Here is a 17,680-nt window from a genome sequence, read left to right on the forward strand (position 1 = left end):
ACGAGAGTGGCTAGCTGATGATACAAAGCCTCATCTTTCTTCAAAAAGACTGAAGCTACTAGTGCCATATGGACCCGCACACACATACTCAGGGCTCTGTATATGCAGTGGGTGTGCGGGACAGTTTATCTGGGAAGTTAAGCCATTAAATAGTGATTTGAGTACAGTGTTTGTACTTGGGCCAGAAGAGAGCGGTCTGACATAAGAGGGTCAGTCTTCTGCTCTTCTCCTGCCTGGACTCATAGAGCCAAATTTAAGTAGAGGGAACCAATCCGATACAAAGTGTCATATTGTACTTTATTTGCCATTTGACCACTTCAACCCCGGAAGGATTCGCCCCCTTAATGACTAGGCCATTTTTTGCGATACGGCACTGTGTATCTTTAACTGACAATTGCGCGGTCGTGCAACGTTGTACCCAAACAAAATTAAAGCAGAGGCCTGCCGAAAAAAAAATATTAAAAGCCAGCAGCTACAAATACTGCAGCTGCTGACTTTTAATACATGGACACTTACCTGTCCAGGGAGCCCACGATGCCGGCAGCCGAAGCCGATCTGTCCATCGGCTCTTGGCTGCTGCCGCCGCCGCCATCCTCCTGGTTCCCTACTGCGCATGCGCGAGTCGCGCTGCGTGTCCTCACTGGTCCCTGCTGTCTTCTGGGACCTGTGTCTCTCCCAGAACACAGCGGGGGTAAGACAGAGTAGGTGCCGGAAGTGGCGTAGGTCACCGCGATCACTGGTGATCTATGCCAGGAAGTGGGAGCAAATACCTGTATTAGACAGGTATCTGCTCCCCCCTCCCCCCTGAAAGGTGCCAAATGTGACACCGGAGGGGGGGAGGATTCCAAAAAGTGGAAGTTCCATTTTTGGGTGGAACTCCACTTTAATGTCCCTTTATCCCACAAAAAGCTTTCTTTTGGGGGTACTTGATCACCTCTGCATTTTTTTTTTTTGAGCAGAGACGAACCTGTCATCTGCCGATTCAGCAGGGATCAAGGGTTCGATCCCTGCCGAGCAAGCGGAATCCATATAACGGATCTACATGTGTGAAAGGAGTTCATGAGCTTTGCTCGAAAGTACTTCAAAATTTAATTGCTTTAACATTCGATCTTAGAATGATTATAGTTTCTTGAACGAAAACCACACTGTTTGAATTTGTTTGAGAACAATTTTCCACCCTGCTCTTTCCTTTCCACTGCGGATGACAATGAACGTCGATTTAAACCTGACCAACAATTAGAAAATTGAACAAACGTTCTTAACCACTTGCGGACCGCCAGCCATACATTTACTCTTTACTACTTTACTGTGCGCCTAACCGCGTAGCTAGTATGTGATCTGACGCTTCCGGGTCTGGGGCGCAGGCCGCCGGAGACCCACTCTTGCTGTGATTCTACACAGCGGGAGCCCAGCAGCGGGTACCACGGACGCGATGTCCGCCAGCACCCACCATGTAGACAAGGCAGATTGTCGTTCTGTCAGAAGGGATGGCACTTATCCTGTGCTTCTGCTAGACAAGAACACAGATCTTTGCCTTCCCCTGGTCAAAGCACCCCCCCTCCCCCCACAGTGAGTAAGCTCAACTTAGGCACACAGTCAACTCTTTAATCACCCCTGTTGTTAACCCCTTCCAGTGGCGGCTGGTAGTTTGCTTTTCCACCCCTGGTCGGTCGGGTCAATGACGGCACCTTCCAAAAAAAAAAAAAAAAACCTCATTGGAATCCATGGGTGTGGCACCTCGCATGTGGATTACCACTTCAGCCCCGGAGATTTGGCTGCTGAATGACCAGGCCATTTTTTGTGATTCGCTCTATTTGTGATTCGGCACTGCGTCACTTTAACTGACAATTACGCGGTCGTGTGACGGTGCACCCAAACAAAATTTATGTCCTTTTTTTCCCACAAATAGAGCTTTCTTTTGGTGGTATATGATCGCCCCTGCGGTTTTTATTTTTTGCGCTGTAAACAAAAAAAGAGGGACAGTTTTGAAAAAAACACAATATTTTGTACTTTTTGCTATAATGAATATCCCCCTTTTTTTTTTTTTTTTTAAGCAATTTTTTTCTCAATTTAGGCCTATATATATTCTTCTACATATTTTAAAAAATCTCAATAAGCGTATATTGATTGGCTTGCACAAAAGTTATACCGTCTACAAATTAGGGGATAGATTTATAGCACTATTATTATTTTTTTTACTAGTAATGGCGGAGATCTGCGGTTTTTATCTGCACTGTGACATTATGGCAGACACATCAGACGCTTCTGACACATTTTTGGGAGCATTGGCATTTATACAGCGATTAGTGCTATAAAAATGCATTGATTACTGTAAAAATGTCACTGACGGAAGGGGTTAACACTAAGGGGCGATCTAGGGGTTAACGGTGTTCCCTAGTGTGTGTTTCTAACTGTAGGGGGAGGGGACTGACCTAGAGGAAATGACAGATCGTGGTTCCTAGCTGATAGGAACTCCCGATCTGTCACGCCTCACAGAACAGGTATTTGTGTGTTTACACACACACACGTCCCTGTTCTGCCTCTCGTGCCCGCAATTGCTCATGGCCGGCGGTCATCGCGACTGTCTGCCACGAGCATCGGCACCCTCGCTGTGCAGCGGGCGCGTGCGCGCGCCTGCTATCCCGATCCCGCGAGCCAACCTATAGCTACGACGGCTCGTGGGGTCGCACCGACCTGCCGCAGTAAAATGACAGCGGCTGGTCGCTAAGCGGTTAAAGTAGCGCAGTGCCGTATCACAAAAAATGCCATAGTCAGGAAGGGGGGGGGGGGGGTAAAACCTTCCGGAGCTTAAGTGGTTAAAACAGAACATTTTCACTAATGTATAGCTAGATTTAGTCTCTCTTTCCCGTTCCTCTTTCTAACAACAGTTAGCAATGAAGCAAATGAGACATCAAAACAAAAGAAAAAACTGTCCAAATCCTCAGTGCACATTGTATGTCGTGCACTTTTTTGACACTTGATGTGGGCAGTTCACTACTTTGGCTCCCTTTCTTCTTGTTCCCCTTTACACCTGTGTTCTGTGAGAAATAAATTAGATTGTACAGAAGCGACATGTGGATGTGGCAGAAGATCTGGGGTGAAATGGGACAAGAGCAGGGTTTTAACCCTACACAGAGAACTGTTAAATCTTCTAATGGCCCATCCTTCTAAAGATATCCAGTGTCCACCTGATGAACATGATATCCAACAGGAATGAGGGGATTTTGCAGAATTTTCCAGTAGGCTTGTTTAATGAGCACACTGGGGTCCGTGCACACAGTGTATTGATTCCATGTAATATTAGTGCTCTGAGAATATGGTGTGTGGGAGTGAGTGGGTGTGTGTCATTAGCTTTACTTCTCCTACATAAACTTGTCATTCCCGAAGCCTTCCTTCTAACTTTAATTGAAAGGAATGTATATGTTGCTTTCTGTTTTTATTTCACTCATATAAGACTGACATATTCTGTAGAGAATTTACAGACCACATTGAACTGTTCACTTCAGCCCAGCCTCATAGGAACTTAGTCTACACGGTTCAAATCTCAGCTGGTTCCTGCTGAACCAGCTGAGATTCGAACCATTAATGGGCAAGGCTGCATGTACCAAGTTGATCGATCAACTTGGGTACAACCAGCCTGCCGGAGTCTCTTGTGATTATCGCTAGTGGCTGCTATAGCCACTAGCGATGATCACTGTTTTCTCCCAGTGAGGACCACTTCCCCGCCACCCACCCCGCCGGGAGAAGACCATGGCCAAGCAGATTTGGCATAAAGACTGTGTTGATGGGGGAATCAAGCTAAGAAACTTGCTCAGTGTATGGCCGGCCTAAGGTTGCTTATTACAGCAAACTTAAGTAGCACATGTGTCAATTGAAGGCTGCTATGCAGAGCAAGCTGTACTATCCACAAGAGCCGATGCCCAGAGACCTAAGCCTACAGAACTTCTGCTTTTACATTAACCTAAATAGAAATGTAATACACACACAGAAAAACCATATGAACTTTGTGCGATAAATCAAAGAAACACTCAAATGTGAATCCAAAAAGTCCCAAATATAATAAGTCTTTAAGTGTACCAAGAAATTGTATGAGATTAGAAATTGCATCTGAACCAGACTGAAATCGCACAGGACTTAAGTTGCACTGCATACAGACTGTAAAAACTCACGGAAAACTCATCTGAAAACTGATGTCTCTGCAAGTGAAAACTATGCGGTTTGCCATCAGTTTTCATGCGTGTATGGTGTGAACAAGCACTAAGAAAACTGTCACATGACACTAAATATAGGTATTGGCATCTGAGAGTACTTGAGAAAAAGTATGGGTACTCGGCCTTAAAAACTGGTATCGGTGCATCCCCTATCCACCCCTTTCACCCAAAGTGATAAGGTATAAGCTTATCAGATGTACACGACCCTCAATCTAAAGAGAAGTCCTATAAAGCACAGCAACAAACCCGTAGATGTGACTGGTGCACCTCTGTTATGGTAACTTAGCCGTCACCTCTGACCGACTGCGGCGTATGGTTCAGGAGAAAAGTTTTTTAAAAATGGCCCACATAGTGTAGAAAGTCTAAAAGGCTTTATTTAAAAAAAAAAGTGATGCACTTACATATAATAAAAAAACATGCACATGAAAGCTAAACCAGCCGGCATACAAATTCAGACCCTTCCTGGTTGACGCTACAGCGTGATGACGTCAGCCATTGTCTCCGCCCAACCAAGGTAAAGTGCAGGTAGTCAAAGGTGTGGACATGCCTTTCTCTTTACAAGGAAGGATGCTTTTAGAAGCAGTTGGTGTCTGATGGGGCCATGCTAGTATAGACCATACAACTGTGATTGCCTTTCTGTGATTTCTGGGGCACTATATACAACTCTGGTTCCTTCTTTTCCCCCCAACATGCTGATTCATTTTTTTAAATAAAGCCTTTCTGTTTTTATTACGTACTTTATTTTAGACCAAGAGATGTCATCACTGGGTCTCTGTGCTATGTAGGGAGAGCATAGCTGGTGAAAGGGGATGGCAGGGTGCTGCACCTAGGTTCTTGGAGATCATAGCACCCTGCCTCGGTACTCCTCAAGAGTCCTCAGCCTTGATACAAGCAGCGGGCTTGCAAATATCAAAATGCCTTGATGGGTGGATGTCAGTCTGGAGGAGTGCACATTTCTAGCCAGTCTGTATTTGCATGCAGTACACCGTAGGTAATGTCCATGTGTGATGCTTATCCTGCATGATTGAAAGTACTGAAATCCAATGCATTAAAGGGGTGGGGGCAGGGGAAGTCAGGGCTGGATGTTTGACACCCTCCAGCCAGGAAAAGAGGCGGGCGTTATCTGCCTTGTTGCAGCTTCCAATGCACACTGTAAGAAGCTCACACTCTGCAATTTCAATATAGAAAAGGTGCCTGTACAAGTATCGAACACTTGAAGGTAAGGTTGGAGTGCAGCTTTAATCCGTCTCTGCTGCTATAAAAAGGCAGTATGAGAAATGAGGGCCTCTACTGGGCAGCATAGTGGTGTAGTGGTTAGCACTTTCGCCTAGCATTAAAAGGGTCGCTGGTTTGAATCCCAACCACGACACTACCTTCCTGGAGTCTGCATGTTCTCCCTGTGCCTGCGGGGGTTTCCTCCGTGTACTCCGGTTTCCTCCCACACTCCAAGGATATGCTGGTAGGTTAATTGGATCCTGTCTAAATTTGGCCCTAGTATGTGTATGTATGAATGTGAGCTAGGGACCTTAGATTGTAAGCTCCTTGAGGGCAGGAACTGATGTGAATGTACAATGTATATGTAAAGCGCTGAAAAAATTTACGGCGCTGTATAAGTACCTGAAATAAAAATAAATACTGCACCTAAGCAGATGTCATCTTTATATTTCATTCTCCTTCTGTTTTGGCAGCATCCAAATCCCTGTGTAGGCTGCAAATCACTGTACTAGTAGGGGCTACCACTACAGTGATAGGCACGGCCTTCGAGGTCCAGTGCTCTGCACTGCAGACCATTTACAGAATTTCTTGTTTTTTTCCAAAAGGCATTCTCTGATTAGACAATGTGGAGATTGTGACAATAATAATTACTGTAGTAGGGACAACTGCTACAGTGATTTTCAGCTTCCACATGGATCGTTCAGGTATAAGATACAGTGCCTTAAAAAGGTAAAAGTAAAAATTTTCCACATTTTGTCATGTTACAACCATAAACTTAAATGTATTTTATTGGGATTTTATGTGATAGACCAACACACAGTGGCACATAATTGTGAAGTGGAAGGAAAATGACAAATGGTTTTCAACATTTTTTTACAAATAAATATCCAAAAAGTGTGGTGTGCATTTGTATTCAGCCCCCTGTACTCTGATACCCCCAACTAAAATCTAGTTGAACCAATTGCCTTCAGAAGTCACCTAGTTAGTAAATAGAGTCCACCTGTGTGTAATTTAATCTCAGTATAAATACAGCTGTTCTGTGAAGCCCTCAGAGGTTTGTTAGAGAACCTTAGTGAACAAACATCTCATTAAGGCCCAGGAACAAAACAGTCATGTCAGGGATAAAGTTGTGGAGAAGTTTAAAGCAGGGTTAGGTTATAAAAAAAATCCCAAGTTTTGAACATCTCACAAAGCACTGTTCGAATCCATCATCCGAAAATGGAAACCTACCAAGACATGGCCGTCCACCTAAACTGACAGGCTGGGCAAGGAGAGCATTAATCAGAGAAACAGCCAAGAGGCCCATGCTAACTCTGGAGGAGCTGCAGAGATCCACAGCTCAGGTGAGAGAATCTGTCCACAGGACAACTATTACCGTATTTATCGGCGTATAACACGCACTTTTTTTCCCCTTAAAATCAGGCGAAAATCGCGGGTGCGTGTTATACGCCGATCCCCTGCGATCCTGAGCTGCCAGATCTAAAAAATCGCCGTCCGCGATTTGAAAATGGCGCCGAAATACACAGAGCCGGTCCTCGGCTCTTCTCGGCCACTTTTGGCTTCACTCGAGCGCTGCCCGAACCTAGCCGAGTGTACTCGGCTAGGTTCGGATAGCTCCGCTCACAGTCACGCTCATCCCGGGTGGGACCACGAGTGGAGCCGAAAGTGAACGAGGACCAGCTCTGTGTATTTCGGCGCCATTTTCAAATCGCGGTCGGCGATTTTGAAGCCCAGTATGGCAGGGGATCGAAGGCTGCACTGGGACAAGGCTGCACTGGGACAAGGCTGCACTGGGACAAGGCTGCACTGGGACAAGGCTGCACTGGGACAAGGCTGCACTGGGACAAGGCTGCACTGGGACAAGGCTGCACTGACAAGGCTGCACTGACAAGGCTGCACTGGGGCAAGGCTGCACTGAGAAGGCTGCAATGATGGGCATTTAAATGTAAGTTTTTTTCCCTTCAACTTCCCTCCTAAAAGTTTTTTTTTCCTTAAAATTCCCTCCTAAACTTGGGGTGCGTGTTATACGCCGATAAATACGGTAGTCGTGCACTCCACAAATCTGACCTTTATGGAAGAGTGGCAAGAAGAAAGCCATTGTTAAAAGAAAGCCATAAGAAGTCCCATTTATGAGAAGCCATGTGGGGGACACAGCAAACATGTGGAAGAAGGTGCTCTGGTCAGATGAGACCAAAATTGAACTTTTTGGCCTAAAAGCAACACTGCACATCACCCTGAACACACCATCCCCACCGTGAAACGTGGTGGCGACATCATGCTGTGGAGATGTTTTTCCTCAGCGGGGACATGGAAGCTGGTCAGAGTAGATGGATGGAGTCAAATACAGGGCAATCTTGCAAGAAAACCTGTTAGAGTCTGCAAAAGACTTGAGACTGGGGCGGAGGTTCACCTTCCAGCAGGACAACGACCCTAAACATACAGCCAGAGCTACAATGGAATGGTTTAGATCAAAGCATATTCATGTGTTAGCATGGCCCAGTCAAAGTCTAGACCGAAATCCAATTAAGAATCTGTTGTAAGACTTCAAAATTGCTGTTCACAGGCGCTCAAAGAAGAATGGGCAAAAATGTCACCCTCTAGATGTGCAAAGCTGGTAGAGACATCCCCAAAAAGACTTGCAGCTGTAATTGCAGTGAAAGGTGGTTCTACAAAGTATTGACTCAGGGGGGCTGAATACAAATGCACGCCGCACTTTTTACATATTTATTTGTAAAAAAAAAAAATTTGAAAACCATTTATCATTTTCCTTCCACTTCACAATTATGTGGAACTTTGTTGGTCTATCACATAAAATCCCAATAAAATACATTTACGTTTTTGGTTGTAACATGACAAAATGTGCAAAATTTCAAAGGGTATGAATACTTTTTCAAAACACTGTATGCATACTTATACTGTTTCCAGCTTGATCAAAAAAACTATGCTATCAAATTCATAGCTAAGCTTTAAAAGGAATCTCAACATGTTTACAGTTTGAAAAGATGCCCCATCTAACCATTAGCTGCTGTGACAAGAATGTACTCCTCTCTAAGTTATTGTTTAATGTTCTGTTTATCCAGGGACTTGAAGCTGGACAATGTTATGTTGGACTCAGAGGGTCACATCAAGATTGCAGACTTTGGGATGTGTAAAGAGAACATGTGGGATGGAGTGACAACAAAGACTTTTTGTGGCACCCCAGACTATATAGCCCCAGAGGTAATGTGTGCCATATACTGACATGTAAGAACAAATTTACCATGGCTAACCAGCACCAACAATAAATGCTTTAACCACTTCCCGCCCATAGGCCGTAAATATATAGCCTCAGGTTGAATTTGTTATACCAGGATCAGTGCAGCTACAACCAATATCCTGGTATCCTTCTTTTCTGCCAGCGATTCCCTATCTGGTAAAAGTGATTACTTTTACAGGCAGCAGAAGGGGGGGGGGCGCCTTTATCGGGCTCTCCCATCCCATCACGAAGCTTGGTACTGATGCAACCACTCTGATTGCAATTGCTGTGAAGAGTGGAAAGAACGGAAGTTCCTTCCCCCTTTCTGTGATGTCAGAAACTGAATTTCATCAACTCGGTTTGTTTATTTACAAGCCATTACCAGCTTGTACAGCATCTGATCAAACTGATCTTGGTTTGATCAGATGCGTTGGAGAGAGCTGGGATTTAATAGACCCCAGATCTCTCCAAAAAAAGAGGACCTGCTATCACAAGGGATGTCGTTCATTCATTCTGATAGCAATAAAGTTGATACAAAAATAAAAAAAGTTACGGTACAGTGTAAAAAAAAAAAAAACTTTTTAAATAAAAGAAATCATAATAAAATAAATTTTAAAGCGCCCCCGTCCACCTGTGCTCACGTGCAAATGCGAGCACACGTGTAAGACCTACATGCATATGTAAATGTAAAATGTCACACCACATGTGTGGTATCACAGTGAACAGCAGAGTGAGAGCGATAATTCTACCACCAGACTTCCTGTTTAACTATAAATTGGTAACCTGAAAAAACTTTTGAAAACCTGCTGCACAAATGTTGTGACATAAAACATTTCAGCACCCACCACTTTATTCTCTAGGGTAGCCTTTTTCAACCTTTTCACCCCAGGGGAACCCTTGGAATAATTTTCAGGTCTCAGGGAACCCCTGATGAAATTAATTTAACAGAAGAACAGAAGAAATCCTCCTCAAGGGGCTGAAATCTATGATGGCAAAAAAAAGTCTAGATCCACCAGCCCAGACTACTTTCCCCATACAGGACTAAGAGGCCTGAAAAGTTTTTAGGATGTTTTTGGTGTTCTTTTCCAAAATCAACAGAAATCTCTTAATCATTTTGTATTTCCCTCATCTAGATCATTGCTTACCAACCATATGGGAAGTCCGTGGATTGGTGGGCCTTTGGCATCTTACTTTACGAAATGTTAGCTGGGCAGGTAATTATTTTATTTCATCTTTTTGGCTTTTTTTTTATTTACTTTGGTTAACATTTTACCATTTGTGTTGAAATTGATAAAAAAAAAAAAACTGTTGGTCCTATTAGCATCATCTAGTCATTGCGTAATCTGAGGTTGAAACATACTATTAAAATCTGATTACTGTGGGCAGCTCCAACAATTTTGGTTTCCTCATATTTCTGTGCATTAACCTTCATTGCAGGCATCCTTGCGATTGTCTGGTCTACATAAAAAGCCAGAGCCATGTAATTGTCAGATATAGAGCCATACTTGAATACTTTTGGCTATTACCAAAACTATATTACAACAAGTATTTCTTATTGATTACCAGCATTACTTTTACCAAAACTCTAAACGTTTGATTTGCTTTTGAGGAAGCTGAGATTTGTTTTTCTTACTCACATACCTAGTGGTGACATGTTAAATAAGAGCAGTGTTCCTAAAAACTTCAGATGTATTCAGTCAAGGGGACTATGTTGATTTTTTAGGCATAAGTAGTTGTTAAGGGTGTTCCTGCTTAAAAAAAAAAAAAAAAAAAAAAAAACTGTAATTAAAACACAAGCTTCTAAACCGACATCATATATAAAGTACTGTGACAAATAAAAAAACAAAAAAACGCGCAAATGGTGAGAAATTATTAAAAATAAGCTGCAGCAAAAAATGTATAGGATAAACATACATAACATAAACTTTCTCTGTTGGATGCCACACTAACCAAAATGAATAATGAATTGAATACAATATAAATTCAAACTGAATAAAAACAAAAGTGTGCAAATGATGATTTACATAAATGGCATACAATGTGAAAAATTCATATACCATAAATAAATAAAATGTTCATGCACAGAATTGGAAAAAAAAGTCCCACACCAAATGAGTCAGAATTGATTCCAGGATAAAGCAGCACAATAAATTCTCTGTGGGTCCCAAATCAGATCAGTCCAAGCAGAGGAAAAACACCACGTGTCCTTTAAACCCACTTGCATATATGCTTGCCAGAGCTAGGGTGATTCTTTGTGCAGAGAAGGCAGAAAACGCTTGTGTGAGTGAAATCTCACTATGGGATCCAGGATCCTCCAGCAGGCCTCCACGGACAGATATTTCACTCTTTAGGGTCCCCAGAAATGAAGATAAACCAAGCACCAGGCTCGCATAGTATAAAATCTCGAGTGGCACTTTGTTTTATCCACTCTTTATTGTGTGTATTTTAATAATCAGTGTCTCACCATCCAAAGGAACTACAAATCCCACAATGCAATGCGGGATCACATGTGGGTGGTGACGTCACAACCTCCGGTTCTGCCCAAACCGGAAGCTGAAAGATTTGACATCAACACGCATGCACGGTCCTGCATTGCATTGTGGGATTCCTTGGTTTTTTTAAACCTCTCACTAACGCCAATGATGGGACATTCTTTACTCCCATTGATGCCCAGGGCATTTTCTACTCACACTGGCCACAGTCTGGCCCCCATAAAGTCTGGAGGGGCAGTAAACTTGCCCATTGTTCAGAAAGTTTGGAGACCCCTGATCTAGAACAGTAACATTAGTCTAGATTTTGGGTTGGTGGCACAACATGGGTTCTTGTTATAACTAAAACATTGGTATTCATTCTTAGTTGAAAGTATAACATTGTATGTGTAATTCTTGCTGCCTATGTAATCATTCAATTTCAGCATTGTCATATAGCGATGAAATGTCAACACACTGTATCCTGCAATACTCCGGCCAATTAAAAGGATATTTGCAGGATACAGAAGACGATCTGGCAATGAGCTGCTAGTGCTGACCGGTGTGCGGTGCCCCTGTCCCCCTGTCAGAACACGATAGCACAGCAAGGGAGATTGCTATACTAACATCGGATATTTAGTGCAGCGAGTTTCTCGTTTTTTTTTTTTTGTTTTTTTTTCAGCCTGCTGGGTTGAATGAAAAAAAAAAAAAAAAAACTGCCTGTGTCCCAGGCTTAACACATCCCCTACACAATGACACCAATCGTTTCAGCATGTAATTATATAGAAAAGCATTACTGTTACCACGGTATACAAATACAATGAAAGACTAATAATCCATTGTATCCACATATAATTGGTATCCAGATAGTATGCATTAAGATAACAAGCCTTCTGTGTGTAGCAGCCCCTCCTAATACTTACCTGAGTCCCATCTCTATCCAGCGATGTGCATGAGTGCCTGGGCCATCCGGGACTCTCCCTCCTGATTGGCTGAGGCACAGCAGTGGTGCCATTGGCTCCCACTGCTGTCAAAGTCAGCCAATCAGGAGAGACAGAAGGCAGACCGAAATGCAACTCCGTGTCTGAATGGACACACGAAACTGCGACTCGGGTGCCCCATAGCAAGCCGCTTGCTGTTGGGGCACTCGACAGGAGGGAGGGGCTAGGAGCACCGAAGGGAGACATGAGAAAAGAGGAGGATCTGGGCTGCTCTGTTCAAAACATTGCACAGAGCAGGCAAGTATAATGTTTGTTATTTTTAACAAAAAAAACACAAGACTTTAGTATCACTTTAAAGCTCAATGTTGGCCAAAACTTCTCTATAGCTTTAGTGATCTAAGTTACCTGTAATGAAGCATGCTCCACATTGTGTAGACATCTGAACCTGTAGTCCTAGTCCTCTTCCTGCTGCTGAACTTTTGGCGGTAAGTGAGTTAATAGCTTTGACTCTTCTGTGAAGCTGAAGTGTACAAGCTCCCAATGGTGGACTACAGAACACCTCAACCTCTTCTCCATAACATAAGGAGATGTGACCAGTAGTTCAAACACACTTTCTGATAATATTGTGACAACACTGCAGAATTCACAAGAATTTCGAGCAGGATCAGCAGGAAAGAACATTCCCCAAACTATTGCACAATTGTCCGATATGTCTTTTTTAGTTTGAACTGTACCCCTCACTAGAAATTGGAGCGCAGTAATTTGATGGGTGTCCATAGTAGTGTATGCTTTACTTTATTTCAGGCATTTATATAGCACTGACATTTACACAGTGCCATATGTATATATTGAACATTCACATCAGTCCCTGGCCTCAAGAGCTTACAACAGGGGTCTCAAACTAGCGGCCCTCCAGCTGTTGCAGAACTACAAGTCCCATCATGCCTCTGCCTATGGGAGTCATGCTTGTAACTGTCATCCTTGCAATGCCTCATGGGAATTGTAGTTTTGCAACAGCTGGGGGGCAACCATTTTGAGACCCCTGGCTTACAATCTCAGGTCCCTAACTTACATTCATACATACACATACTAGGGCCAATTTAGACAGGAGCCAATTAACCTACCAGCATGTCTTTGGAGTGCGGGAGTAAACCAATGCAAGCACAGAGAGAACATGCAAACTCCATGCAAGTTGTATTTGGTTGGGATTCTAACCATTGACCCTAGTGCTGCCATAAAGAAATCATAACCACTAAGCCGCTGTGGTGTTTGCTTTCAGTCTGCTGTCTAGTCTCCTTTTTACAGGTTGTGTTTGGTTGCTACCCTGTGGATTTTAGATCTCCTTGTAACTACACTATTTCCTCTACAGGCTCCTTTTGAAGGGGAGGATGAAGATGAACTATTCCAGTCTATCATGGAACACAATGTAGCCTATCCCAAGTCTATGTCCAAGGAAGCTGTGGCTATCTGCAAAGGGGTAAGGGCCTATCTTCTCACATCTTCCAACACTGTAAAATTTCAAATACCTCAAGTTGTCTACACATATTACAAACTAATTGTACAATCTCCTTAGGTCCCTTTTCATACCAACGTTCCGATCATGTCCGCCTGTCAGTTTTTCAGATGGACCCGATCGGAACCTTCATTCTGATTGTTGGGTGGTTGGATGCAAATGGACTGCCTGTCTATTTACACCCACGGACAACAAATTCACTAAAAACAGACAGTGTTCGTCCAGTGGATCAGATTGGATAGCAGTCCAGTGTAAAGGGTTCCCATTGTCTTCTAGTGATGGATGGTCTTTGCTCCTGGAATGCTCGGCTCTTGCAGAATAATTTATTAGCGCCATTCCATCCAGAACAGTGAGCCCAAAATGGCATGAGGACAGGTCCACAGGGGTGTGACCATTATTTCCTGCTGAGCTCACTTGAAGTGGGTTGGGATGATACTGGGAATCATTCAACCTGGAAGAGGACCTGTGATGAGTCTGCAGTAGACAGCTCTGAAGAAGGAGGTGGGTATTTCAGGGAGAGCTGCTTTTTAATTGTTACTAGTGCTAGTTTTTTTTTTTTTTTTTTATTTCTATTCAAGTTGGGCTTTAAGTGTACATAATTCATGTAAAGCAGTGCTGTCTATCATGGTCGATGTCCAGCTACAGATTAGAAAAATAATGTAGGGATTGCCTGAAAAAAGGATTATAGATTGGACAACATTGTAAGATCAGAACAGATTCAGAGGAATACCTTACTGCAAGCTTGTTTCTACAGTCTAGTCCATTCCACGATGTGCCAATTCTGTGCAGCACCTGGATCCATCCCACCCCCGCAGTTGTAGAGAGGAGGGGAGTCAGTCGGCTTGTCTATAATTGTCTGTGTGCGTGTGTGTTTTTCTCGTCATTTAAATGCCGTGTGAATCCAAAGTGAAATGACAGCGATCCAAACATCTGCTTGGGATGTCCCTGTGCTTGGGCTGACGCTCCTCCACCACAGGCAGCAGAAATAAGTGAGTGGGAGACGGCGATGACTGGCAGCCATAGGCATAAAGCAGTTCCTGTGGTGGGGCTATTAGCACAGAGCGAAATTCCGAACTCCTGCAGCATGAATATAGAGTGATTGCTGTGCTTCTTTCCAAAAGTGGTTTGATTATGTATACACACTTTATTTTATATTGCATTGTTGCACACTTTGTACTGTTTTATGAGTACATACAGTCATCCATACTAACACACACAAATATACAGAGATCCAGAGAGAACATACATAGTTTGGCATCCTGCTGCTGTTAGTGACATAAGAGAGATGCCAGCATAACAAAGAGACCTCTCCTGAAAGTCTGCTTTACCCACTGCCTGTCTGCCATAGACTAGAGATACGTGATAACCAGTCTACAGCGTAGATGGTTTTGACTGTAATGTCTGTTGCACCTGCAGACATCTCTGGCCAATCAGTGCTAACGGGAAAAGTTCTGTCTAACGAGTTTAAACCTTGTCCAACCACTTCCTTAAATTTATTTCCATCTATCTTAGCTTTTCTTGGAGGTACCTTTCTCCTCACACCTTTTTTTTTTTTAATCTTTTTTTGTGCCTGCAAGACCAGCGATTATCCAAAATCTATGGACCAGCCTACAGTGCAGGCTTCTTTAATAATTGCAAAAGGGTTATAAACCCATTGTGGGGGGCAAAACCAAGATAAGGATTAATCCCCCGTTTATCCTGTCTGCTAGATTGTGATGAGTACAGGGCACCTGCATTCTCCCCCGAAGTGGCCGCTAGTGTGCCTGTGTGAACCGGGTCTTACTACTCTACTAACTGCACCACCTTATTCTTGGAGTGGGTGGGGGCGGTTGCTGCAGCTGCATACCCTTCCTCTTTGCAGATGGATCATTGGGCTGCCAACATCTGTCTAGGCGCCCAATACAACAGTTATTGTCACAATACCTGGTTTGCTGCAATCTACAAGTGCTTTGCCCCCAAGGTATTCTGCCTCCCTCTACTGCTAAGGTGGTTGTGAATACCCCTCTGAGGACATTTGCACAAGCGTGGCAGATCACTAGAGCAGGGAGAAAGGGTCAGATGGATTTGCTAGCTCAGACTTTAGCTACATTCAATTATTCAGGGCCTGAGTACCCTTTCTTCTGATGGTTGCCCCACTTGGACTCCCAGGCTTCCCCTGGCTATTCAGCTGGCCCTCATGGCTAGGGTTGCCACCTCTTTAAGCCCGAACACATTAATTACACAGGTTCTGTGGTTGATTAAGGTGGTAATTAAGCTCAGTGCCTTATCTGCATCAAATTAGCTACAGAACCCACGTAATTAATATGTGTTTGGGTTTAAAGGGATGAGGTGGCAACCCTACTAATGGCAGGTGGATCTGCTTCCTCTTCCTCAGCAGCTCCCACTCAAGGGGTAATTACCCCTGTGCCAACACTTTCAAGGTTTCTATTCAAACCTTTTTTACGGTTCCCAAACTGAAAGGGGGAAACCATCCCATTCTGGATCTGTAGACTGTCAATTTATTCCTATGAGTTCAAAAGTTTGTCACGGAAATGCCAGTGCCTCTTCTTTTGGGAGATTCACAGACCTCAATAGACATCCAGGATGCTTACCTGTATATTCCTATGTTTTTGCGTCATCAGTGCTGTCTTTATTTTTAACAGTGGGCAATCATCATTACCAACTTATCACTCTTCTCTTTGGTCCCCATGGGTCTTCACCAAGTTCCTTGCACTGGTTTTGGGTCAGCTCTTAGGGGATTTATGTTTTAGGGTTCTTGAATTATCTTGCTTTTCAGCGGCTGGCTTTGACAGCAAGGCCAATGAAGCCACAGACCTGAGGGACAAGGACCTTTCAGATTCAGTCATCCCTGCCCTCCTAAAAGGAATTCATCTTCTCAAAAAGTCTTCCATCACACCTTGAAGACCTACGTGCTTGTGAGTTAAGCGGTCTTTCTTAGAAAGTACCCTGTGTTACATACTTGGAGCTATTTACGAAAACTGAAGAGTGAAAAATCTGGTGCAACTCTAAATAGAAACCAATTAGCTTCCAGGGTTTTATTGTCAAAGCTTATTTGAAAAAAGCTGAATTTAGAAGCTGATTGTCTACCATGCACAGCTGCACCAGATTAGGTGTTCACTAGTTTTAGTAAATCTACCCCATTCTGTCTTCCCTCCAGTCCAATCTGTAAAAACATCTGGCATTGAATATTAAATGACATATTTCTGCCTTGGTTATTCTGTTTCAGAAACACTTGGCCTCACTAACTAGTTAAGGCCTTTGTTCAGGGTGTAGCTCACATCTCCCCGTTTCCCTTCCAGTTCCTGTGTCCCCTTGGAACCCCAATCTGGTTATCTTGGTTCGTAAAGCTACCCTTTGAACCTGTTATTTATATTCCCTTTTCTCACCTTACCCATTAGGGCTCTGAATTGGAGGCTTTATCCTGTAAGAAGTCTTTTAGTGTTGCACAAGGACAAAGTTGTCTTGGGGTCTAAAGCCTCTTTCCTCTCAAAGGTGGTGGGTGGTCTTTGCCTTCCACCTTAATCAAGACCTTCTCCTCTCTTCTTTGTCTTGCTTCAAAACATCTTACGGAAGTCTGGTCATGTTGTACATTGTAAGAGTTTACCTCTCAGCTACTGCCTCCTTTAGGAAATCGAATTCCCTCTTTGTGCTTCCTAAGATTTCCCGTAAGGGACTCCCTGCATTTTGGGCCACCATTGCTAAGTGGATCAGACAAGTTATCATTAGAGCCTATAGTCTGAAAGATAGGGCTTCTCCCTTTCTTGTTATGGAATACTCTACAACATCTGTTAGTGCTTCATGGGCATTTCAGCATCAGCAATTTGTTTCCCAGATTTGCAAGGTTGCCACCCAGGCTTCTGTTCATGTTTGCTAAGTTCTACTACAGAGAATTTAAGGCCTCCCCTGATGCCGGTTTTGGGCATAAGGTGGTAGAAGCTGCTTTCTCAGTTTGGGGAGCCTTCTTGCCCTGTTTTGTTAAGTGGGCCTTTTGGCATTGTTTGTGGTGTTACCCACCCCTCAGACTGCTTTTAGACGCCCCAGTCATAATGATTAAAAAAAAGCCAGTGTCCTGTACTGTACGACTAGGAAAACAGGAT

The 17,680-nt window shown here is 43.5% G+C and overlaps 1 protein-coding gene across 1 annotated transcript in view; it reads left to right on the plus strand.

Annotated features, from left to right (window-relative positions):
* The window catches only part of PRKCB (protein kinase C beta), a 323,981-nt gene that overhangs the window by 272,818 nt on the left and 33,483 nt on the right, over positions 1–17,680 (plus strand). Inside the window, exons 13-15 of the mRNA XM_073636508.1 lie at positions 8,507–8,645; positions 9,795–9,875; positions 13,440–13,547. Coding sequence (XP_073492609.1) covers positions 8,507–8,645; positions 9,795–9,875; positions 13,440–13,547 — 328 coding nt within the window. The remainder of the gene's footprint in view (positions 1–8,506; positions 8,646–9,794; positions 9,876–13,439; positions 13,548–17,680) is intronic.

Source organism: Aquarana catesbeiana, linkage group LG06, assembly GCF_042186555.1.
Source record: "Aquarana catesbeiana isolate 2022-GZ linkage group LG06, ASM4218655v1, whole genome shotgun sequence".
Classification (NCBI taxonomy): domain Eukaryota; kingdom Metazoa; phylum Chordata; class Amphibia; order Anura; family Ranidae; genus Aquarana; species Aquarana catesbeiana.